This window comes from Condylura cristata, unplaced genomic scaffold, assembly GCF_000260355.1.
Source record: "Condylura cristata isolate star-nosed mole 26May11 unplaced genomic scaffold, ConCri1.0 scaffold00009, whole genome shotgun sequence".
NCBI lineage: Eukaryota > Metazoa > Chordata > Mammalia > Eulipotyphla > Talpidae > Condylura > Condylura cristata.
The window spans coordinates 47455846-47482160 of record NW_004567110.1 but is presented as its reverse complement, the minus strand read 5'-3'; the positions used below and the strand labels follow the sequence as shown (position 1 = coordinate 47482160).

Sequence of the window (26315 nt, the reverse complement as noted above, 5' to 3'; positions counted from 1 at the left end):
TGCAAAAAGGGACATATTTCTGATGATTTGACATAATTCAAAATAATCTCAGTAGTAGCATTAATCTTAATGAAAAGTGGAAGTAATTTTTCATGTTTCCAGATCACATGTCAGTAGCATAGCTACATCTTACTGACCTCTTAATCTTTTAAAATATATGATATTTTGAATAATTTTTATTTGGGAGATTTACACCATTCAGTTTTACACAAAGTGTAAATGTATTATCTATATCGTATCATTTCAAATTTATGTAGTTTACAAATGCGATGCCCATGTTTATCTTATTTATAATAATAAATTTATAATTTACAAGTAATGCATATTTTCTTTCCCACAAGTGCCAATATCAGTTATTTTGCTTGCTTTCTTAATCATTTTCTTGAAGTAATCATCACCAGTTTTATTCTTTGAGATGTTAATTAAATGAAAGATATACCTTTACTCTCAAGTTATTACAACATCCCCCTGAAAAAATATGAGTACAGAAGTACGAAGGCATACTATATTTCACATTTTTAAGAAATAGACTATTTGAGTCTCATTTATTATATATGGTTTAGTTTATAATAATCATCAGAGATGATGTCTTTACATTCCGTAGCCAATCTGGGATATCTAACAGTAGATAAAGTATGAAATATAATGTCAGTTAGTGAGATTATTATTATTATTTACTCACAGGAGTAAATAATCCAGTCCAATTCAATCCAGACTTTTGATTCCTACTATTATCTTCACAACTACTGGTTGTGGGGTTTAGAGTTGTTGTAATATATAGCAGTGATGTTATAATTTAAAAAAATAATAAACCTTTATTATCAAGAACCTAGAAATGTAAAGATCTCTTCAGTCTAGGCATGGATATTTTCATGGGCATTTATTATTTTAAAAAGCTCTGTTTTAGCTGTATTGGCTGTCTGGCTGCAGCAGTATAAAAACAGAAACAAAGGAAAAAAGGTTATTTTTTTTTAATTGTTTTAGCATATAGATTAGTATTAATTATCAAGTAATGGGCTAAAGTTTCCTGCCAAGAAGCTGAGGTTTGTGGTTCCTTTAATGAGTATTTTCTTCTCACTGGGTAAAATAAAAATTTTAAAGTTAGGGATTCAGTTTCTCTAACAAAGTATCAAGAATTAAATGGCACAAACAGGGGCCCTCCCTGTTGGCGCAGCGGGTTAAAGCACTGCACTGAGAAACTAAAGCCACCTCTGCATGAGTTCGATTCCCGCCTGCCCCGGAGGCGACCACATGGCGAGGCAGACCTCTCCTGACCCGCCCGCTGCTCCCCTCAGCAGTGTACTTTGTCGATCTGCCTGTTCTGCTCTCCACTCTGTCTCTGGTGAATCCTCTCACCCTCCGCATCTCTGGCCTGTACCCCAGTTCTATACGAATAAATAAATAAATCTTTAAAAAAAAAAATGGCACAAACAACAGAATTTATTATGTTACAGTCTGGAACTAGAAGTCCAATGATTAGGTATCAGTTGTTTGGATCTTTCTGAGACTGAGAGAGAACATCTGTCAGATATCTCTCAGCTTTCGATGACCATCTCTTCTTGTTCTTGAATCTCACACCACTTTCCCCACAAACTTTGTTGTCATCTTTCTAGCAGAGCCTCAGATGATGGCTCTGCCAATCAATTTCCTTAACCAAAAGGCTTACTACTCGCTTGACCCCGGTATCGCCTGAGTCCTCCTTGAGAACTGCTTTGCCTGCCATAAATGCTGTGTGCGTTACTTCTGGATCTTTCATTTCACTTACTTTAATTTAAAACAAAAACTCCCTTGTTGTTTACACAGTAATTTTAAAACTAAAATATATCGAACAAATCCAAAATTATTTTCATCAAACATTTAGCACAAACTTATTTTTACCTGACATGTGGGGTTTCCCATAATCCCAACCACAATCTGATATGGTAGATTCTGATATTAACTCTGTTGCATACAGAAGGCAGAGAAGATACACAGTTAATAATTTACCTAAACAAGCAGATATGCTGGCTAAAAGTTTCTCTTCAACTTTTTGCACAGCAAAATAAACATCACCAAAACAAAGAGACAACCCACTGATTGGAAAACATTTTTGCACATAACATTAATGATAAGGGACTGATCACAAAGGTCCACACGGTGCTGATGAAACTCAACAAAAACAAAGTAAACAACCCAATTAAAAAATGGGCTGAGACACTAAAAAGACATTTCTCAAAGAAGAAATGCAAATGGCCAACAGTCATTACAAATGATGAAAAATATTTAGATCACTTGTAATCTGGGAGATGCAAATCAAAACCATGGTGAGATGCCATCTCACACCAATGAGAATGGCACATACTAAAAAAACTAGCAGGACAAATGTTGGTGAGGATGTAGAGAAAAGGAATTCTCCTACACTGCTGATGGGAATACAAAATAGTCCAACCACTATGGAATGCTGTTCAGAGTTTCCTCAAAATGCTAAAAATGGAGCTTTCATACGATCCAATAATTCCACCCCTAGGTATTTACTTAAAGGGCACAAAAACATTCATTCAAAAGGACATCTGCACTCCCATATTTATTGCAGCACTATTTACAAAAGGTAAGTTATGAAAGCAACCCAAATGCCCTAAAATAGATGATTGTGTCAAGAAGATGTGTGTGCACACGCGAGAACACATACACACACACACACACACAATGGAATATTACTCAGCAATCAGAAAAGATAAGTGTATGCCATTCTCAGTACCATGGATGGAGCTGGAAGTTATTTATTCTAAGCAATGTGACAATGAAAGGAAGTTAATTTCAGATTATAACATTTTTACATCATTTTGTGAAATTAGCCAGAAAGAAAAAGAGAAATGCCAGATGATTTCACTTATAGAGGGAATATAGAGGATCCAAATAAGGGAAAAGAGGAAAAAAGTAATTATAATAAAGTATATATGGAAATCAACAGGCTACTATAAACCAGAGACATTCTGAAGTACGGTAGAGGGAAGTAGGATCAAAACAGGGGTGGGAAGATCACTAGGGAGTATGGTTATGACACAGTGGTGAATTGGTGGTGGGGATTTCAGGGGGTAACTATAACCCAACTGAGAAAGCTGGGTTATAATCTGAAATTAGCTTCTTTTCATCATTACATTGCTCAGAATAAATAGCTTGCATGACAGAGGGAAAAAAATTCTCCTTAGACCAACTATTCTCCTCTCCCAGTTTCTTTGTGAAAAGGTATTGAATGAATATAAGATAGTGATTTCTAGGGAATTAACATATAATGCAAGTTAACCACTTTTACCATTTCCTTTCCTTTTAGCTTCTCAGAATATCAGTATGCTCTTTTTTTTTTAATGATTTATTTATTTATTTGTGCATACAGAACTGGGGTACAGGCCAGAGGTGCAGGGGTGGAGAGAGGCTTCACCAGAGACAGAGTGGGTTGCAAAACAGGCCGACTGATGAAGTACACTGCTGAGAGGAGCAGTGGGTGGATCAGGAGAGGTCTGCGGCACCATGTGGGCGACCTCCGGGCAGGCAGGGATCAAACTCATGCTGAAGTGGCTTTAGCTTCTCAGTACTATGCTTTAACCCGCTATGCCACCAGGGAGGGTCCTTAGTATGCTCTTTAACAGGAACCTATGGTTTCTCTCCAGTGTCAAATTTTACCTTTAAAAATACTAGCTTAGCCTCAGGTGCTACAATCTTAATGAAAATTACCCTTGCAATCTCCCTTTAGGTTAAAATAGAATTTTAAAATGTATATTTAAAGTTAAGTTCTTTTTCTAGTTATTCTGAAAAGAAAAAAAAATTACCACTTGCAATATTTCATGAATCTGTAATATGCCCGTATGCAGACATGAACATGTTGAGCATTCTCCCTTTCACATGCACCAGTAGAGAGCTCTCACTAGGAGAGGTCCTGTGGATCAAGCTCTGTTGTACAGAGCTCTGATGTGCAAATGATGAGTTCTAATTTAAGCTCTCAGAAAGGGTGAAAGACAGGAATCAGGAAACAGGACCTTGATTAGCAAATTAGCAATAAGTGTGTGCCTTGAAATAAATAGGATATGAAGAAATTATAGTTTGGTCTGACTTCTAGTTTTGCACCTGCATTTTAAAACATCCAGTTATGGCTAGAGTGTAATTTGCAAAAAAAAAAAAAAAAAAAAAAAAATTGAGATAAGATTGAATTTAAAATACATTTTTAAATGAGTTGAACAAATAAATCTTTCTGAGTTTTTGTAAAATATTGATACATTCTTAAATATAACTGTGTATGTTATCTAATTAGACATGACAGGAAAACCTTGGCAGAGTAACATAATAGTTCATTCTTTCAGTGACTGCAACAGCAATCGGAATTCCATCGCCTCCTTCACCAGCATCTGCAGCAGCCAGTGCAGCTCATATTTTCACAGTGATGAAATGGACTCAGGTGTGTTTGGTGAAAGCCAGTGTGCCTTTTGATGCTAGTTCGCTTAGAGACACTTTTGAAGAACACAGTTGCTTTTACTTTCCATATATGTGCTTTTACCTTGCAATAGTCTTTCTTGCTAGCTGCATTTTGCTTTATGTGCTCTGTAAAATCAGTTTTCCATTCTCACTGTCACCAGTGTAAATTGAAAGGAGATGAAAGAAAAGAAACTGATTTTTTTTTTATCTTGATACATGCTTTATGATCTTCCTGTGGGGCTCTGAAGTGTAATAGGTACATAGGAAATAGGTCTGACTAAAACATTAGACATTGTAGATTGGGGTCAGATGGTGGGAAGGACTTTGAAACTAAGAACTTTTAGGTTAGCTGATGAACCTGCAGTAGTCTTCTGTGTGGGTGATGGGGATAGTGATAGTGAGTCAAGGCAGATAGAAATATCTTAAGCCTATCTTATTTGGGGTGTATTAGAACAGGTTTTTCATCCAGTAGGACAAATCTTAATTTGTAAATATGTGCATAGTTTCAGCTATTCAACTATTAGGAAAATGACCTTTTGAAAGAATCCTTAACAGATGACCTTGCAGTGTTCTCTGAAGTTTCTGCTGTCATCTGCTTCTGAGGAGCAATAAACTGATAGCATAACAACTATTAAATATTTGAGAATTTGTGTCTATGCAGGAAAGCTATTTTGTGGAATAAGAGCACATGTTAAATTATTGTTTTATCTGTATTAAGCTACTTTGGAATACTAAACATAAGATGAAGAGTGTTTTTTCTTAATATTTAGGTGATGAGCTTCCGCTAAGTGTTCGCATTTCTCATGATAAACAAGACAAAATACACAGTTGCCTGGAGCATCTTTTCAGCCAGGTATGTTTGGAGAGTTATGAGTATTTTTCGCAGATGCTACAATCAGGAATCCCTTTTTCCAAAATAGTATTATAACTTGAGATTAGGTCTTTCCCTTAGGTCTTTCCCTCAACCTCTTACTTCTATTTCCACAATTTTATATGGTTTTTGATCCCATTCCCCACTCCACCCCCACAAAATGTCTCTGGTATATAGCTGTTCGTCATTATCCTTATTTTCTCGCCTGTTCCATTATATTCCTGCTATGAGAGAAAACATCAGTATTTTTCCTTTTCTTTCTGGCTTGGAAATAAGGATTTGTTCAACCAACTATTCCAAAGGGTTGTTGTGAATATCAAAGTATTTTATAGTATTTGAAAAATTATGAAAAGTTACGTAATAGGATTACAGTTTGTAATAATTTGTTCTTCATGGATTTTTACGACATGTTCTGCTTGATTTTATTCCTAGTTTTAGAAAGTATAAGTCTTGGAGCATATTTTGGTATTTGTTATTTTTAAAAAATATTATATCCTTAATGACCATGCACAGTGTAGAAGATGTTAACCCTTGGAAAAGGACTCTGATAACTGTCCAGTTTCCTATTAAATAACTCTAGAACGTTTATTTCTTTTTTGAATAAAAGAAAAAGATTATCATTTGATAGATTTAAAAATAGACTTCATAAGCGTCATGGAATTTCAAAAACATTGCTTAAGAAAAAATATTTTACAATGTTTAGTCTTCAAAATATATATTAAGTATTGTGAGATGTATTCTCTGCTGTTATGCTAGGTGGATTCCATTACCAATCTCCTAAAAGGGCAAGCTGTTGTAAGGGCCTTTGAGCAAACCAAGTATCTTACACCAGGTCGAGGATTACAAGGTAAGATTTAAAAAATAGCAGTTTGAAGCAACTGGGAAACCAAGGAGGAAGATTTGTCATGAAGTAAATGTATAGTATAAGGAGAAAAGTGCTGATTGCTTATGTTCTGTAATTCATAATACCACTCTTTTGATAACTTTGATTATATAAAAAAATCAGCATTACAGATTTCAGATTTCTTTGAACATTTTCACTGTCTAATGCACAGACCAGATAGAAATGAGTTCGTTGAAGAGAGGTAAGTGTTAAGTTGCTTTTATTGGCACCAAGCATATTTTTTGTAGTAGTGGAGTGAGGAGTTGGCAGAACAGGGTACAACAAGCAGGACAGTATCTAGAACTATCACTTTTTGACAGATAGTCTAGGATATTGAAGGGTTTATTTCATCCAAACTTGATCCTCTATTTAGACATTTACAAGAAAATATAGCTAAGATGTGATTTATTATACTCAACAAAGTTTATCTTATGATACTGAAGAAATTACCATCATGATAATAAACTCAGACATTATCTGTGAAAGAAAGAGGATTCAGAGCTCAAGCTTGCTGATTGTTTGGTAAATGGTTAGGACTAAAGAGATTTTGTGTATTTATTTAGAATTTCAGCAGGAAATGGAGCCAAAGCTGAGCTGCCCAAAAAGGTTAAGGCTTCACATCAAGCAGGATCCTTGGAATCTTCCCAGCAGTGTTCGGAGTCTTGCTCAGAACATCAGGAAATTTGTTGAAGGTCAGAATGAAAAATGAATATCATATAACAGAAATCATTTAAGACCATTAAAACCTCAACTTCAGCAATACTTTGAATAGTTTGTGAAGTGTTTCTTATTATGAGGATACAAAATGATTAACAGGGGCGAGGGAAGAGAATGGGAAGTAGGGCAAGATTGCAGAACTTCATGTTCCATGGATCTCAGTAATGTCAACAGTGTCATGGAAAACAGTCTTCAGCAAATAAAATGAAAGTTCATACTTCAGAAATGAGTTGAACATGAAAAGACTTTAACATTTTATAATAGAAAATAATATTAGAAGGATTTGTAAAGATTTTCAAAAACCATGGAGCAAGAATTTACAAAAGCCTAAATCTCAAGTATATGAATGTATGAGAATAAACATAATTTCATAGGTTGCATCATTAGTTTTTAAGTTTTATTTTCAGAAGTTTTGTCTAAGTTGATTCTGAGTAACTTCCATGACATTATTTACTTGACATCCTATAATTGATAGAAATTTCAACTGGAGATACTGGAGTAATCTGTGATATAAGAAATAGAATTATATATAATATATATGTATATATCTTTATAGATGAATATTTTTTAAGAATTTAAATAACTCAGGGGGAAAACACTGCTGGACGGTATATTGATGAAAACAATAATACATAACAGCAATAGGAGCGCAAGCAAGCTACAATGAGATTTGAATAATGTTTTATGGGAAAGTGATATAGGTAGGTAGGCAAGCCTAATATTTTTAATGAATGGGATTTTTGTTCTCCAGGATAATAAGCTTCAGTTAATTTTCACTGCAAATGTGATGTTAAGTAACAGAAATTAAGACTGAATAGCTATAATGTTTTCTTTCTCTGCAGAGGTAAAATGTAGGATACTCCTGGCTCTTCTTGAATATTCAGGTAATATTTTGCATTACTTTTATTATTTGAAACCATATGATTCCTGACCTTAGAACTCTCGTGACTTGAAGGCAATACCTTCAAGCTGTTAAAAATATATGTAAATATTATACCCATATTCCAAAAAAAGCCAAAAGATTTCTTTAGAAAAATTCATACAAAGCTTAAAAGATAAACAACTTCATAGCTTTTATAAATATACAGTAAGAGCTCAAACCACGAAAACATAAAAATATGTATTTAAACAGAATATAATTAAAAAGGAAAAAAGGCAAAGTTTGGTAAAATTATTTGTGCAAATAGGAGTTATGAATCTGTGTCTAACTTTTATTTATGAATGAGGGTGTAGGTGCCCTTGTATTCAAGAGGTGGAGAAATAGATTTTGCTTTTTATAGATGAAGTGACAATGTTAAAATCATACTGGAAGGGCCTGGGTATAGGGAGGAACAGAATTTGTGACCACTTTAACCACCCTCCGAACTTGGAAAATTTCAACTGTAAATAAATTAATATGCCAAGTTAAACAAGAGGGATTTTGTTGTTTGTTCGTTGGTTATTGCCTTAAATGTAAACAAACTTTTGCCTTCCTTTTCAACTAATAAAAATAATAACAAAATTAACCTTGATTTTTTTTTAACTTAATAGAGTAGTAGGGCCTTATTTTATGATTTCATTGAGTTCCTACAGCCACACTTTTAAAGTATAGAAATCAATATTTGACATTCAATACCTAGTAAATCATATTCACTCACTACATATTTATGCATATCTAGAAGATCAGGAATATAGTTAGGTGGCTTACTGAGAAAATATATAAATAGTAGGTAGAAGTTTTGGAATTCAAACTTAGTTTTGCCAATCTGGAATTTATTACTTTAATAATACTCAAATAGCTGTTTTTATAGGTTCTTATTTAGATTTCATGTTTACTTTTCTGTTTCTGTCACAATTCTTTTTTTCTACTACGTTTGCTCACTTTTTTCTCTCTTCTATATAGAATGTCACCTAAAAAGTGGTAGCCAATTACTCTATATTTGGCTACTGCGAAAATTTCTTCTGTTGAAAAGGGTGGGCTGTGTCTGCTACATGTTATTCTTAACTCTCTTCTCTCTCTTTGTTTCTTTTGCTTTCTGTTCCCTACAATCTCAGAATAATGACTTTGGTTACTTGCATTTCTTTTTAGACTAGCTAGCTAGTTATGACATTTGAGCTTTTTAAACGGTTTAAATTAAAGTAAATGTTAAGATTTTGAAACCTGTAAGTAGAAGATGAGTTTAAATACAGAAAAGAAAGGGTAGGTAAAACAACAACAAAGCAACAAAGTAAACATTTGTATTCCTTCTACCAAAGAATCCTTACTCTTCAAAAATAACAAGCTGTCCAAAATAAATAAATAAATAAATGAATAAATAAATAACAGAACTGCCTGTTCTTCTTTTCCTGAAATCTGGAAGCAGCAGTTGTGATTCTTAGTGATAAAAAAAAAAAAAAAAGAGGAAAGGGAATTGTTTTGCTTAAGGATGAGCACTTATGAATTTTAAACAGCTGTGTGTTTTGCTGTAAATTAACATATGCTGGTTTATCATGGTGTTTCTTCTCCATTAAATAAACTAAGCACTCACTCAGTGCTAGATCCTATGTCTACTTGCTATAATAAAGAAGAATCTCAGTAATAATGTCTACTTTCACTTTGCTAACTTTGTTTAGTCTTTTATCTCATTTATCATTATTACAAATCTATAAAGTAGGGCTACCTATGTTTTGGGGTATGGAGATCTGATGCCTAGGATCATATGGTTTAAAATTGGTGAGTCTGTGTGGTAACATACACCCAAAGAGTGTGATCATCCTATATTCTAAATCCTATGTAGTGTTGGAAATCACTATTCACTCAATAAAAATGTAATGAAGTGAACTGAATAAATAAAATTGGAGGAATGCTTTGAAGAGATTAAATGTCTCTAAAGTCCTTAAAATAATTCATGTTGTATGTTGCTCCCTATGGCCTTTATGAGCAATGGTCCCTTGAGGAACATAAACGTCATTAGCCTTTAGTAGAAGGACACCCTCGGCATGTGGTAAGGACATGCATAGTACTTCCTGAAGGAGAGGAGAAATTTCATAGAGATCATATTTCAGTAATTTGTTGACCTTCAGCAGTTTAATGAAGACTAGTTCAACCAATGGATGGTTTGATTTTTTGTTTGCTTGTTTTCGTGAGAAGGACTCACTGCCAGAGGTGTGGATTTTTAAGTGCACTTACAGGGCATTTTATGTCTATACACTTAGCAAGTTCCATATGCTCAAAGAGGAGAGAATTGTATAATCAATTTCAGATACATTGTTTTATATTCTCAGCAGAATCCTGCTAGTTTGTTGTAGACTTGTGTGATGCGCAGTGGGAAATTACATCTTTAAGAAGCTTAATTTAGGGATAAGTTGTTAAGACCACTCTCTGTCACTCTGAGTAGTCTACTTTTGTGACTTGCAAAGCCTTAAAATATGATGGTGCTTTTTGCAGTCCACACAAAGAAGTTATTTACTCTGTTTTTTAAAAAAAGTTGTTAACTGAAAATCACGATATGGTACAATAGTGATTTAAGTGCTTGGCATTTGAAAATATGTTGATTTAAATTTAATTTGTTGTGTGGTCCTAGAACATCTTGTGTATCTAAGTCTTTCACTCCTGTAAGCAAGCCTTACAGTAAAGGCTTAAAGTGGACTTCACACCCTCAAATTTACATGATTTTTAATTCTTGCAGGATATTCAGTGTTAAAATTTGAATTAATGAATGAATATCACTTTTGTGTGGTCAGTTCTGACTTGATAAGAAACTTGAACAAAATGTTTAGTTTGACTTAAAATGCATATAGAATAGCAGAATAGAATGAATATTCTTAATATAATTTTTTTAAAGATTTATTTTATTCATACAGAACTGGGGTACAGGCCAGAGATGCAGAGGGTGAGAGAATTCACCAGGGAAAGAGTGGGGAGCAGAACAGGCAGATCAAGAAGTACACTGCTGAGGGGAGCAGCGGGCGGGTCAGGAGAGGTCTGCCACACCATGTGGGTCACCTCCGGGGCATGTGGGGATCGAACTCATGAGGAAGTGGCTTGAGCTTCATAGTGCAGTGCTTTAACCCGCTGCGCCACCAGGGAGGGCCTCTTAATATAATTTTTAAGGTCAGAGGCAGCTTGGCATATTCAATAACCTTTGTGATATCTTCTAATACCTACAGTGGAATCAGATCCTTTCTTCTCTAGACCTTGGTTTTTCCATTCTCAATGCAAGCAATTTCTTTTCAGTTAGAGTTTTATTAAATTATTCTCAGGTCACAGATGAGAATATTCCTGCCAAATATTCTCCTACAGAGTATGTTTAAAAAAACATCCCCAGATTTTCTGCCTTTCTCTATAACAAAAGAAACAAAGGAAGAATGTACAAAGAGCAATAATGCAGTTTATTATTATAAATAATATAATAATATATTTACTTTATTATTATATATACTTTACTATATGTCTCTACTCTAACTGCATGTTCAGTTGACCAGTTACCCATTTGAATTACCTATGTAAGTTCAACTAAATCCAGTCATTTCAAGAAGCCAGAGAATGAAGTTGTGTATTTTTATTCTGCTTAATTAATTTCCTTGTTAGCTGCTCCTTTGGTAGGTTATCTTCATTTATTAAGTAAATATTAGCAGAATTCAGCTGTACATTTTTCACCTGGTGTGAATTTAATGAAAGAATGAAATAATCCCAAAGGTAAATGCTTAATGAATTGTTTCAGGTTGCCTGTGACATTCTTCAAACCTATCTTTTTGTTCTTCTGGATCACAGACAGTGAGACACAGCTCCGAAGAGACATGGTGTTTTGCCAAAGTCTTGTGGCCACTGTGTGTGCCTTCTCTGAGCAGCTCATGGCAGCCTTAAACCAGATGTTTGACAACAGCAAGGAGAATGAGATGGAAACTTGGGAAGCCAGCAGAAGGTGGCTGGACCAGATAGCGAACGCAGGTGTTCTTTTTCACTTTCAGTCACTTCTGTCACCAAATTTGGTAAGGAATCACAGTGACATCCTCTGTCTCATTAACTGTGACATTCATTGTTCTCAAATAAGAAGTGAGTTATTCATTTTGTATCAGCAGTCATTTAGCTACTTTATGAAAATATATTTTTTCCAGTGGAAATATTTTTAGTAAGTATGTAGAAGGTATCCCTTCTTTCTGATTTTTATTTCTTTTCAGTGGCTGCTAAAATATGAGAAAGCCTCCAGCTGGTACTAATTCTGGTACCCTAAGCACTGATGGGTAAAGGTCATCAGAGCAAAAAGTGTCTTTCTGCTGCTGTCCTTTATATCCGGGCTAGGTGACAACTTGCCACGGAAGCAAAGCTCCCACTGAGGCTGATTCTCTGGAGTGTGCTTGCTAGACGGGCTCTGAAAACTTGCATACTATACTGACAGTCCATTAAAATATGACTGTGTTAAGTGATTTTAGTTCTTTCCTGTGTATGTTTGTCCTTTAATACCTAAGAACACTGGCTTAATTACTGCAGAATATACCATACTTATGCATCAGTTTTCCATATTGGATATGGAAAAAAACCTTGAAATATTTGATAAATAAAACTCACTCCACCGGAGAGGATCAGTTTCTTGTGGTATATAAACAACCTATAAGAATGAGCTAAGTAATTTAAAGAATGTTAAATAAAGTGTTTTTGGCAAAGTGTTTAAGAACAAAATAAATATCAATTTTTGCCTATCAAGTATGCGTTATGTAGGATAGAAAAGTCACTTACTTTCTAACACAATGTAGGCAGTATGTATTTGTTGAATGATGAAAAAGGCTCGTTTCTGTTCTTTAAAACTGCCGTTGTCTAATCAAGTAATGGTACTTTTACTTTAAATTTAATTTTATTTGAAATCACAAGGAATGGGAGAAAATATTTCTAAATCTCATATCTGATAAGTGACTTATATCTAGAGAAAGAACCCTGAAAATTGAATAATGAAAAGATAAATCAAAAAGCAGGCAAAGGATTTGAGTTGCTATTGCTCTAAAGAAGATAGAAAATACACAAGAAACTTGTGGAAAGTTGATCAACATCATTAACCATTAGGAAAATTCAAGGCAAAAATCACAGTGAGAAACTATCATATGGGGTGTGAATGTCTCTAATCCAAAAGACAGATATAACTATTGGTAAGAATTGTTACACTTAGACATTGCTGTTAGGAATGGTGATAAAGTATTCAAAAATATTGGCATTTTGGGAAATAGGCAGTTTCTTAAAATGTTATACACAGAATTTTCATATTACCTAGAAATTCACTCCAAAGCACCCAATCAAAGTAAGACATGTATACATACAAAAAAAAAAAAAAAAAAAACTATGCAGGTGGTCCTAGTACGATTATTCATAATTGCAAAAATATTTTAACAACCCATATGCCCATAAACTGATGAACTTGTTTATCCAAACAAATGTGTTTTGTCTTTACAAAGAATATTATTTGACAATAAAAAGGAATGAAATTCTGATACATGCTACAATGTAGATGAACCTTGAAAACAGTTTCTAAGTCTAAGTGAAATAACCCAGTTACAAATGACCACACATTGTTTGATTCCACTGTTATGTAATGGACTCAATAGGCAAGTTTTGAGAGTAAAAGTAGGTTAATGGTTGTCTAGGACTAAGGATTGGGTGAAGAGACCTGGTAAGAATGCTAATGGGTACTAAGCTTCTTTGGGAGATGAAATATTCTAAAATGAGATGGTGGAGAGAGTTACAATACTCTGTGAAGGGATTAAAAACCCCCTGAGTTGTGGTCTTTAACTGGGTGATTTTTATAGTGTATGAGTATATCTCAAGAAAGCTGTTTTTTCTATTGATTTTGTATGAGTGTTAAGGTTATTTTAAAAATTGATTAAGAGTGGCCCTCCCTGGTGGCGCAGCGGGTTAAAGCACAGCACTAAGAAGCTTAAGCCACTTCCGCATGAGTTCAATCCCAGTCTGCCCCCGGAGGTGACCACATGGTGCGGCAGACCTCTCCTGACCCGCCCGCTGCTCCCCTCAGCAGTGTATTTCATTGATCTGCCTGTTCTGCTCCCCACTCTGTCTCTGGTGAAGCCTCTCACCACCCCTGTGCCTCTGGCCTGTACCCCAGTTCTGTATGCACAAATAAATAAATCTTTAAAAAAAAATTGATTAAATAACCCAAAGTTTACTGAGAGAAAAATTCAAAGAAATACATAGGGTTTCCACCTCTGTAGCAAGAACATACAATCCTCCCCAGGATGGCAAGGACATTCTTTCTTTTTTATTAATATATTCATTATATCATCCTTCATTTTTGTACAATGTATGGTTTCCCCATGAAATTCCCACCACCAGTTCACCCTGTACCATCATCGTAGTCCCTTGTGTTCTTCCAACCCCTGTCCTGGACCTTCTCCCTCCTCATTCTTGAGAGGTGCAGACACTGTGGCTCTGTGTGTCTTGGGACTCCAGGCAGTCGGTGGTCACTGGTATTGCTTTAACTGCATCTGCCCAAGCAGTAGAAGTCATAGAGCAGCCTCCTTGGGCAATTCTTCCTGTATGTTTTCCTTTCATCTGAAAATGTTGATTCTTCAGTCCTATCCTAACTGTTCTAAGTTCATGATATTTTTCTGCTTCTTCAAAGCACTTAAAAAACAGAACTGCAGTAAATGTTTAGCCAGCATTTACTCTGTATTGTGCACTGTGTTAAGTACTAAACTAAGGCACAAAGGTGGCAGTGCTCTTATCATTTTGATTTTTATGCTGCCGTTCTTCAGGATCTTCAGATACTGCAGAGGTTCCTTTTCACACACGGGATTCCTTCCACCTGCGTCCCCTCTGTAATATTGTCAAAAAAAAAAAAAAAAAATAACATATGGCTCTAAACTTACTACAGCTTTTTGAGTTGTGTGCAAAGCATATTAAAATTACTATTCAAAAGGCACATTGCCATTCTAAGGGAGACAAATGTTCCTCTTAAATCATAATTTTAATCTTTTAAAGAGAAATTGTAATGTCACAAACTCTTCTTCCTGGAGGAAATTAGTGAAGGCTCTAGGTCATGCTCTAAACTGCTAACAGGAAGGCCAGAATCTAGTACTAGCTGGATAATAGTGCTGAGACATACCCTGAATTGTTACTATGGGTCTTAAAAGCTCTGAAATTATGTGCTGTAAAAATGAGGCAAATGATTTAAACAAATTGGATCACATATTCACAAGGTTCTGGATAAAAGCCCCATAAAGGCAAGTGAAGTGAAAATCATGATTCTTGTCCTCATGCTCTTGGGGGGGGAAACATTGTATACATTGAAAATTGCTTTTATCACAGTTATAGCAAATTGCAAATTGAACAATGTATAGATTATCTTATTCTAAGATAGGAAGACTAGTATGTACTGCAGCTTTTAAATAAAGCAATATTTTTGCTTTTCAGCTGTTAGGAGGTTATAGAAGCTTAGAAGAAAACACTATGCTTTTTGTGTACACATTTGTAAATGATAAATGAAATAAATATGATTAGAAAATAGACTGAAGAGTTGTGCAGAACCATAGAAAAAGGAATATATAAAAATGTGACTTTGGGGATTTGTTAATTTTTAAGCAATCAATCCATATTGATTATGGACAGTTAGGCTTATATGTAAATAAAATGTGAATGAGGCTATTTTTGGTCTGGACTCCATTATATTCTGCTGTGTTCTATTTTGGTTCTATGCTATCCTATACAATCATACCATATATTCTTTTTCTTTCTTTCTAGACAGATGAACAAGCCATGCTAGAAGACACATTGGTTGCCCTGTTTGACTTAGAAAAGGTTTCCTTTTATTTTAAACCATCAGAAGAAGAACCACTGGTTGCTAGTAAGTAGCTAAGTATTTTATAGAATGCCTTTATCATCAAACAAATAACTTTAATGTTAACTATTAGATATAGCTTAACTTGTTTTAAACATATTTATGGTAAATAACTTATATGACCACTTTATAAATGATAGAATGTGTACATGTTGTAAATCTAGAGAATTTTATTTTATTTTTAAAGATTTATTTATTTATGCATACAAAACTGGGGTACAGGTCAGAGGTGCAGAGGGCTGAGAGGATTCACCAGAGACAGAGTGGGGAGCAGAACAGGCACACTGATGGAGTATACTGCTGAGGGGCACAGTGGGTAGGACAGGAGAGGTCTGCCACTCCATCTGGGTCACCTCCCGGGCTGGGGATTGAACTCATGCTGAAATGGTTGCTGCTAGCTTCACAGGGCTGTGTTCTAACCCATTTTGCCACCAGGTCATGCTCTAAACTGCTAATGGGAAGGTCCTACAGACAATTTTAAACTTTTATTATCAAGTTTCATTTTTCAGTCTTATTAGTTTGGCCCTGAAACTTTTTTTGAGTATATAAATATTTTTATGCTGGTCAATTTATTGTTAACTCTGGTAAAATGTACATACCCCCAAATTAGTATTTAACTGATAGTATTCTATTGAGTGGAGTTAAGAACATTCATAATTTTGTGCAGCCATTTTTACCATCCATGTCCCAAACTTTTTTATTCTTCCAAATAGATACTTTATAATCAGCAAGCAATAACTCTCCATCCCCTCCTCTTCCCATCCCTAGTAACCTCTGTTCTATTTTCTGTATGTATGAATTTGGTTAAGTACCTCATATAAGTGGGGTCATAGATTATATTGTTTGTCCCTTTTGCATCTTTTTTATGTAAAAAAATTAATAAAAGCACAACTCTTATATTTTTGGCTGTGTATACAAGCTCTGTGCCCTCCAAAACTTTTACACACACATACATACACAAATATGTATGTGTGTGTGTATATAAAACAATTATATAGCAAAATAGACTTAATGAAATTTCATTCCTCATCTTCACCAAAGGATGTGTCAGTAGGCAATTAAAGAAAGGATTTGAAACCAGGAGAAATGAAGATATAAAGAGAATATTGACTTTGAAGTCAAGGAACCTAAGTCCAAATTCTGGCTTCATTCTCATTGGTAAACATGAGAATATTAGCTTTATCTGACTCAGTGGGTTTCAGAAGCTTAAACAAGAACAAATAGAGTTGACCCTTGAATAGCACTAGGGATATTTGTGCTAATTCTTCCTAGAAAAAAAATCTACATATAACTTTTGAATCACCAAAATCTTAACCAATAGCCATTTATTATCTGGAACTCTTACTAATAACACAAAAAAATGATTTAAAACATATTTTGTATATTACATTTATTTTTTAAAATTTTGTTAATGTAGCATTGTATATACACATGTACAGTATATAGGGGTATTTATAAGATACACTCCTTCAGATGTATGTTACCACAATATACCCACCACCAAGGCAAATAGCCTTCTACCATTATGCTCCCTCCATCCTTTGTTCTCTACCATCTACCTCCCGCTCTGGTATTCTCCATTTTATATTAGATTTATAGGATTTGTTCTTTGTTTAGTTCTGTTGACCCTTTATTTTTTTTCTCTGTATTCAAATGAGTAAAGCCATCAATATTTGTCTTCCTTCTCCTGGCTTACTTTGCTTAGTATAAATCACCTCCATATCCATCCATAACATGTCACAAATGACCATTGTAATTATTGTTATAGTGAACATAGTGCATGTATGTATTCCTTAAAGTTAGTGCTTCTGCATTTTCAGTGGATACTAGGAGTTGAATTACTGGATCATATGTTAGATCTATTTTTAATGTTTTGAGAAACCTGTAGATGGTGGACCAGTCTATATTACCACCAAAAGAGAATAAGGATTCCTTCTTCTTCCCTTCCTCATCAGTACTGTTTCAACCTGTTGGGAGCACGTATATCCCACATAGGCCCACTCTCAGTCAAGATAATGTTCCTCTGTAAAATTCAGTTCTTCCATACGCAGGTCAGCCCGATAAGTGGCAGAACCTTGGTTTATATAGCAGCTCCCTGCCCTGGACCACTGCCTCCTGGAATTTCTTCTTCATCTCTTGTTTACTGACACATTGTTGGCTTTTCTGGTGTTATTTGTGCTGGTCACTGCTGTTCATTAAGTATCCCAATTTGGCCCCAAGCCACAGACCTTCTGGGTATAGTATCCATCTGGATGAACTTTACTCCTGGGAATGAAGCAAGGAACTTAGCATCTAATTCCAGTCTGTTCAAAAGAAAATGTTATTATGAAAATCATGAAGGACAGGAAATATATTCATTGTACTATATCCTGTTTATCAGAACCTTAAGCTTATATCATCTGTTTAGAAGAATAATAAAAGAATATTATTTGACCCATACAGTTTGAATTCATGTAGTTCAATTGTATTTGAAAGTGCCTAGCATTTTATAAGCCTCATGGTGGTATTCAGTAAATATGTAAAACTGTGATCCTCACTTGATTACTTTGTATGCTTTTTAAAAAGCTTTATTTAGCATTACTCATAGTCTTGCTTTTGCATTAAATAATAATTAGATTATGAAAAAATACGGCATGTCAAGCAAGTAGGATTCAAATGTCTGGATAAGACAGTTCATTTTCCTTGAAGAAATAATTATGTTTATATAAAACTTGCTAAGTTGAGCTGAGTTCTGGGTTTTAATGGGGTCTGAATAAAACAAAGCTCTTGTTTGCCTGAAACTTAAAAATTAGTTAGAAATACAAAGGATAAGTGGGCAATTTGATCCACTTAACTTACCATGTCATATGATTAGTGAAGGAGGAATAAAGGAGCTAAATAATTAGGTTGTATATGATTAAATTTACTTTGTACAAAATCTTTATATTTTTTTAAGAATAATGTAATGGCAGTGGACCGTCCTTAATGATGATGCAAGTAATTTTATAGTAATTCACTAGGAATTGATACAGTAATCAATTCTCCATGCCTCAGATATTAGGCCTGGAACTGTGAATGGTGAGTCAGCAGAAATCTGTCTGTCTTCGGTGCTCGCATGATGTTCACTTGGGGGAGAAAAATATAAGGAATCGATTCCAAAGATGTCTTAGGAACATAAGTCCTCTGCCTAAAATAAGCAAATATATAAAGGATAAGGGTGATGTTGCTCTATGAGGCTTCCTTGCAGAATTAGATTTGAAACTGAAATCTGAACAAGACCAACTCTGCAGAGGATTAACAAAGAGCAATTTAACATTCAAAAGGAACTAAGAAATGCTTAGTTAAAGGCTTACTTTCAAATATACCAGCCCTTTCATTGAGAGACAAACAGATTTATGGGGATGGGATGAGCCTTGAAACTCCTTTCTAGGATGAATCTCTCAGGCTCATTTCCTCAGGCAGTAATTATTTTGAATCTTTTAATTACTGAATGGGCCTAATAATCAACTTTGTTTATGATAGTAGATATATTTTCATAAATAAAAGGCAAGCATTTTTTTACACATTAGTGTAGACTGTTATAGGCACACTAACTACTTTCAGACATTCCTCATTCTTTCATATAGAACTTTTAGTTTTAACTTCACTTTAAATTTACTATACTTGATAATTTTAGCTTCGTTGTCTGGTACAGCCTCTTTGTTCTTTACTAATCCTATAATATGGAATTTCAACTGCTGAATTATTATTTTTGTTTTGATAGCATTATCCACTTGATAGCATTATCCAGAGGTTGGTTACATCAGTGCCAATAATTTAATTAACAGCAATTAAAACATATCTGAAAGTGATGAAATAAATAAAAGATGTTATAGGAAAATATATTCTATAAACTAGAAAACAAATATTTATATTTAAAAAATATGTAGGTTACTTTATTGCTCTTGCATTTTTTTTTTTAATTAGAAGCCAGGAAAATAGGTTTTCCCACTTGTTAAAATTTAGTTAATTTCTAAAACTTTCAATGAGAAATACATTCACTATCTTTTCTAAACCAAAATTCTTCATTTCTCCCTAAAATATGAAAATGAAAATAAAGTAACTATTTTTATACTGCCTAGGAGAGATTTGTAGATGTTAATAAATTGCCTACTTTGTTGATACGCAGAATTAGATACATTTAAAGGACACTTGGAATCTCTGATCACCAATTCTTGAGGGTTACTTACATACACAGTTTATGTTAAAGAAGAAGGTTAGAAATAATAGTAAGTCAAGAACGTGTATTAAGTAGCTACTGTATTTTGACCATATTTTACACCAGTTAATGTAGCTATTTTAGCTTTTTAGGAAGATTTTGCTTTTTTAATGAAGTAGAAATTGTCTTGGACAAATATCATAAACTGAAGAGCATTTATGACAGCCCTGTGAAATACTACACCATTCTAGCTTTGTGAGTTGGTTGTTTACAGAACTTTTATATGAGTCATTAAATTTAGGATCTTGGGATATAGCTAAAAGAATTTGGATAGATAATTTCCAGTGTCTATAGAGTATCAACAGAGGTAATACATTTTTGGTCTGGTTCTCAGGGAATGGAGCTTGCAAAACCCAAGCTAATTTTGATAATGGTTGCTGTGTACTCAATTTCTTGTACACACTGCTCAAGAAGTGAACCCCAAGGACTCATTTTGACTAAAATATGAATGAGACAGCTGCCCTGGGAGATTCTAATTCCAAATCATGTATAGCTAAACTTCTCATTTAGTTAAGTGAGACATCTGGTATGTCAAAGTATAGCAAAGTTTCTGATTACAGGATTTTATATACAGTATAGTAATAAACTGTAGTGTTAGCTAATGAGATTATGATGCAACACTTTATGGAATAACATTGTAAATATGCCTAACCTGAACTTGAAATGCATGGATACTTTTAATATATTCATTTCTACTCATTTTCAATATTCTTTTTAAAGTTTAACAAATATACTACAGATCTATCCTGATTTTAGAAAGTAATATAACATTCAATGTCATTTTAGATGTTCCTCTTACATATCAAGCAGAAGGAAGTCGGCAAGCTCTGAAAGTTTATTTCTACATTGATAGCTATCATTTTGAACAGCTGCCTCAACGGTTGAAAAATGGAGGAGGGTTTAAAATTCATCCTGTTCTTTTTGCACAAGGTAAACTGCTTTGCTTTTTATGCTTCATGTGCTTAAATTATTATATAGCTTTCAATTTTTTTAAATAACGTAACCATCATGTTTTTTTTTTTTTTCATTAATCCAAAATTGCCCTCATAAGACCTAGGTAATATTTTTACTTCTGGAAATGTTATTTAATAAAAGAATAACATATAGTTCAAACGTTTTTAAAATAGGATGTGGCATCATTTATAATGGCTTGAATAAATTATCCATTAAAGTTGTATGATTAAATTTTTTTTTCAGAGGGAAAGTTTGACATACATAGCAGATTACAAAAAGAATTGATATTATATGTCACACATTATCATATATACTTATATTTTATAAACTATTTTCTATATCATTAGGTGATTAAATTGATGTTGATGTTTTTTCTTTTTCTGCATTATTTCTGTTTCAATTTTCTCAATTAAATGTATTCCTTGATAAATAAAAAATATTTTACAAATGAATATTGAGTGTCAACTACAGTAGAAAAATTAAAATTAGTCTGAGTAAGGCTTCTTGCAGTGAATGGTTTTCTGGGAGGTTCTGTGTCTTTTTCATTTGTAGGATCACAAATATTTCTCAAAAAAGATCAAAAGTTCAGATTATTTTGCATTGCCTTCTGGTGTATGATTTTCTTTAAAGAAATAACTCATGCTGTAGTCACAGATTATATCAGTTTTCTGAGAATACCATAGGACATTTCATTTTTCTCTTTTTGAGTTATCAAGAACTGCACTGGTCTCTGTGAAACTTTATATTCTAATAAAAATGGAAGAATAATACCAATCTGTAACTGAAAAGCAGATAGGTATAAGAAATGTAAATTGACTACCAAAGGAAAATCTGCTCTGTAACACATACATATTGTTTTACTTCTAAAAGATAGAACAATTGCCATAGTTTAAAAACTGTGGCTACCTCACACAATCACTTGGCAAGATTACATTTAAGCAGTGGAAACTTTGAGGAAAGAAAAGATCTTAGGAGATCTTAAAAGGTATTTTCATTTTCTATGGAGGACTATATTTTATCAGTATACAATATTCTTCAGTGAGAAGAAATTGAAAAGAGAAAGAAACTGAGCAAAAATAGATCTTTGGAGCTTTGTTAGGAAAATGATTTAACCTAAAACATGTTAAAACATTACAGAGGTAGCTAGTCTTAGAAGATGGGGAAAGATGCTGACCGGCATGTTAATTACAACAGGGTTTAACCAAGGGTTGCAACTGTTAAAGCTCTTTACTTCTTCATTTTTTCCTCTCTTTTTACAAATTTGGTCTTTGATATCATTATTGAGATGACAGATGGCAATAGGCATCTATTCTAAAAAAATATTACACATTTGGCACATCAGCCATAAATAGCTGAATATTCATACCCAGGAGCAAATGTGCATAGGAAAAAGAAGTTTATTTTGCAAGTAACGTCTATTTTATAGTTGTGTCTACAGCAAATTGTGCCCAATTTTCAAATAATTCCTAAATATATATTATTTCAGTGAGTACATCTCTTTTAAAAGGTAATTTAAAGTTATCTATAGAATATGTTACATTTTACTATTCTCCTAGCAATAAGATACAAAAAATTATTTGAATAAGCAACAGAGGAAATATTTTTGCCATTCAGGTCACAGATAAGTAAAGAAGACTGGAAAACAGTTTGTCTCATTGAAAATCTCTCCGTGATTCGGTTGTTTATTTCAAGGAGATACAAGTGTTCCTCTGCACTCATAGAATTCCCACAAGGAATCATTAGCTCCTTTTTTTCTTTAAGACTTATTTATTTATGCACACAGAACTGGGTGCAGGCCAGAGGTACGGTGGGTGGGTAGATTCGCCAGAGACAGAGTGAGAAGCAGAACAGGCAGATCGACTGAAACACACTGCTGAGGGGAGCAGTGTGGAGACAGGAGAGGTCTACTGCGACATGTGGGTCCCTCTCTCTGTGGGGGAGCGAACTTATGCTACTGTGACTGGTGATAACTTGATAGTGCTGAGACTTCATCCCTGTACCACCAAAGAGACCTTCATTATTAGCTCTTAATAATATTTGTCAGATTGAGGGAAGTACAAGAAATTCAGACCTGGAAGAAATTTTCTAAATGGGGAATTGAAAGTAATGGTAAATGAAAGAGATCCCAAATGGAGTCTATCCTGGGATGAAACTTTATTTGAAGAGTAGCTTTGTCTTGCATGTGTACATGAGTCTTTGTAAGCAAATAAAATATTTTTGAGTTTGAATAGTTTCTGGGGCTATTAAGTTAACCACCCTAAAGTCATCTATGGTACCATTTACTTAGAACAGGAAGCAAATGCACTGCTTCTTCCCATTTGTCTTGCCTTCGTAGACCCTAGGACAATCTAATTCTAACGGATGGGTCACCACACAGAGACTGGTGAGCTATTAAATCGGGAATTCCATGATTGGAGGGGAAGAAGATATATTTTAGGCAGCATTTATTGCTGACAGCCAGAGCTTCAGGAAAACAGAAATCTAGACAGACAAAAGTAAGACACATTTCCTAGGTAAGGAACTCTCAAACAACCTGACAGACAAGCCACCACAGAAGTATAACAACATGTTAAACAATGTAGAGCACACTAAAGCAGTCATCTAGCTAATATTTATTAGTTCTTATGACAAGTCACAAATTAATTCTGTTGGGATTAAGCAGTAATGCTAAATACTGGTGAAAATGGGAACAAAAGGAGTCCAGCAAATAATGGGCTTGTTCAGTTAATTCATTATAATGTTGATGAAGATAAATGTCGATTCCTAGCCTGGATCTCCTCTGTGTGGAGTCTGCCCATTTTCCCCAAGTCTTTGTTTTCTTATTGTTGTTGTTTTGTTTTTTGTTTTTCTTTGTTTGTTTTATTCAGGTACTTCAGTTTTCCCACACCCCAAAGATGTGCAAGTTAGGTAAATTGGCATGGTTACATTTCCCCTGTCAGAGTATGTTTCCCTGTGTGTGTTTGTGTGTATATGTGAGAGAGAGAGAAAGGAGTGTTAGAGGTAGATGTGCTCATGTGCACAAGCACACACTGTCCAGGGTGGATTCCTGACCTGTGCCCTGATCTGCTGGGATGGGCTCCTGCCACCGTGAAATTGAACTGGAATGAACAGGAGGAAGCTATATGAATGATGGAAAAATGATTGCCTACTAGTAGAAATATTTTAGGTCTTTATTTAGAACTGTGGAGATGTTTTTATGACTAGAAACCCTCTATATGAACTTAATTTTAGTATGTATCAGTTATCCTTTAGTAAAATTGGTTTTGTTATATGTAGTTTTACTAAGTCACAGTTTCTAAGAACCTACTGATAATAAGTGAGGACTTAACTGTATAGCTTTCAGGGCCACTTCCGTCTCCTCACTGGCTTGTTTGTCTGCTGTCTCTCAGTGGTTGTAATATGGGCGGTACATTAATCACCTTGGGAAAGTTTTAGAAAATATTCATGTTTGATCTCCCCCAGCTTAATACCAATATATTTTAGAAATTTTCCAGGTGATTCTAGAATCCACGGTAGAGGAAAAGCACTATAAAACTACTGTAATTATCTAATAAAACTTTACTCAATTTATACATTTATTTCACAACTCTAGATTTTGGGGTGCTGGCATGAAGGGACTGAGTCTTTGCACTTCTGCATTGCTAAGTCATTAGGATGCAGGCTGTCCCCAGAAGGTTTAACTTTGTGGCAAAGTTTTCTCCAATGTTAGCTGAAATGCCTTCAGGCTCATCTGGGGCTTCTAGTATCGCATTGACCAGACAGTAAGTCTGTCATTTCTAAATGTTGATTGGGCATTGACCAGTATGCATGTTGACACTTCAGGTCTTGTGTAAACACTGATTGTTGATTCTCCAGGACTCTGATGGGTCTCACTTCCAGGGTGGACAATTTAAAAGAAAAATATTATGTGTGTATGTGTGTATTCTTTCGAGAGACATTTAGCCTACTATATTCCCCAAGCTCACACACTCTGCATAGATTAAAATTAAAGTAACATTGCATTTATATTATGAACTTAACAATTTACATAAGTTCAGGTATGCATCATTAAAAATCAACATGAGTCTATACTACACTAAGTTCACCACTACATTCAACTATATTGAATATCTGTGATATTCTCCCCCTTTACCCAGTTTGCCACTAATTAACCTTATAGCTAAATGTATGCTTGTTTGTTTATTTAACTTGTTTCTTTCCTCTGTTTAACATATGAGTCAAATCATATGGTGCTTGTCTTTCTCCTTCTGATTTATCTCACTAAGCATGATACCCTGTAGATCCATCCATGTTGCTACAGATGACAGGATGTCATTTCTTTTAACAGCTGAGTAGAATTCCGTTGTGTATATAGACCATATCATCTTTATTCAATCATCTGTTGACAGATACTTTGTTTCTAGCTCTCAGCTATTGTAAATAGTGCTGCAATAAACATCCAAACACCTTCAGCTAGGCATTTATGTACCTTTCAGGTAAATAGCCAGAAGTGAGATAACGGATCATATGGAATTTCCATTTTTAATGTGTGAGGAATCACCAAACTGTTTTGCATAATGATTCTGCACCAATTTACAAAGGTTACTTTCTTTCCAAGACTAGTTCGTTCTTTCCTTTGAATAGTAGTCATTCTCATAGGTGTGAGGTGATAACTTTGCATGGGAATAAGAGATGATGAACATTTTACAAGTGCCTGTTTTATGTCCATCTGTATGTCTTCTTTGGAAAGGTGGCTCTTTAGGTCTTGTGCCCATTTTTAATCAAGTTGTTTGATTCTTTGTTGTTAAGTTTTGTGAGGTTTTGTGTATTTTTGGATACTAACCCCTTTGGACATATGTTATTTAAGTAGATTCTTTTAGATTTCTCTGAATGTGCAGAAGCTTTTTTGCTTGATATAGTACTATTTGTTTATTCTTGGTTTTGTTTCCTTTGCTGTTGCGGTCTGGTTCCTAATAACATGTTGAAGGCCTATGTTTTAGCAGAAAATGTTAATGGGACTAGTTACAGCCCTTGCTGGTTGTTGAGCTGCCACAGATTGTCCTTTTCCCTCCTCTGCTAGGCATTCATTGTACATTAACCTCACACTCAGCTTGAACCTCAGCTGGTCTTCATGGCTAGCCTGTGGAAGAGACCATCAGGTTGCAGGGGACTGGTCCTCTAGTCACTGTGTCTTTCTCGTGTTCAGTTATTGTTAGATTTTGACAAGGGAGTACCAAGAGGGGCTGGAGGACACTATGTGGGTGCCAAACATTTTCCTTCCAGCCCTTATTACGTAACAATGGCCCTGCTTTCTGACAATGATCAGAACCAATTAAACTTACCAAAATGATGTGTTGCTCTTCCTGGACTCTGATACTTGTCACAAGGAGCCAAAAGTGCTCAGGCAACAACTATAGCTTACAGTTCAAT

At 34.6% G+C, this 26315-nt stretch overlaps 1 protein-coding gene across 1 annotated transcript in view; it reads left to right on the top strand.

Moving 5' to 3' along the window:
- Positions 1-26315, top strand: part of PREX2 (phosphatidylinositol-3,4,5-trisphosphate-dependent Rac exchange factor 2) — a 238851-nt gene that overhangs the window by 153367 nt on the left and 59169 nt on the right. The window contains exons 27-34 of the mRNA XM_004679816.2: positions 4335-4429; positions 5217-5299; positions 6074-6164; positions 6764-6892; positions 7760-7801; positions 11650-11867; positions 15619-15721; positions 20739-20882. Of these exons, the coding sequence (XP_004679873.1) occupies positions 4335-4429; positions 5217-5299; positions 6074-6164; positions 6764-6892; positions 7760-7801; positions 11650-11867; positions 15619-15721; positions 20739-20882 (905 nt within the window). The remainder of the gene's footprint in view (positions 1-4334; positions 4430-5216; positions 5300-6073; positions 6165-6763; positions 6893-7759; positions 7802-11649; positions 11868-15618; positions 15722-20738; positions 20883-26315) is intronic.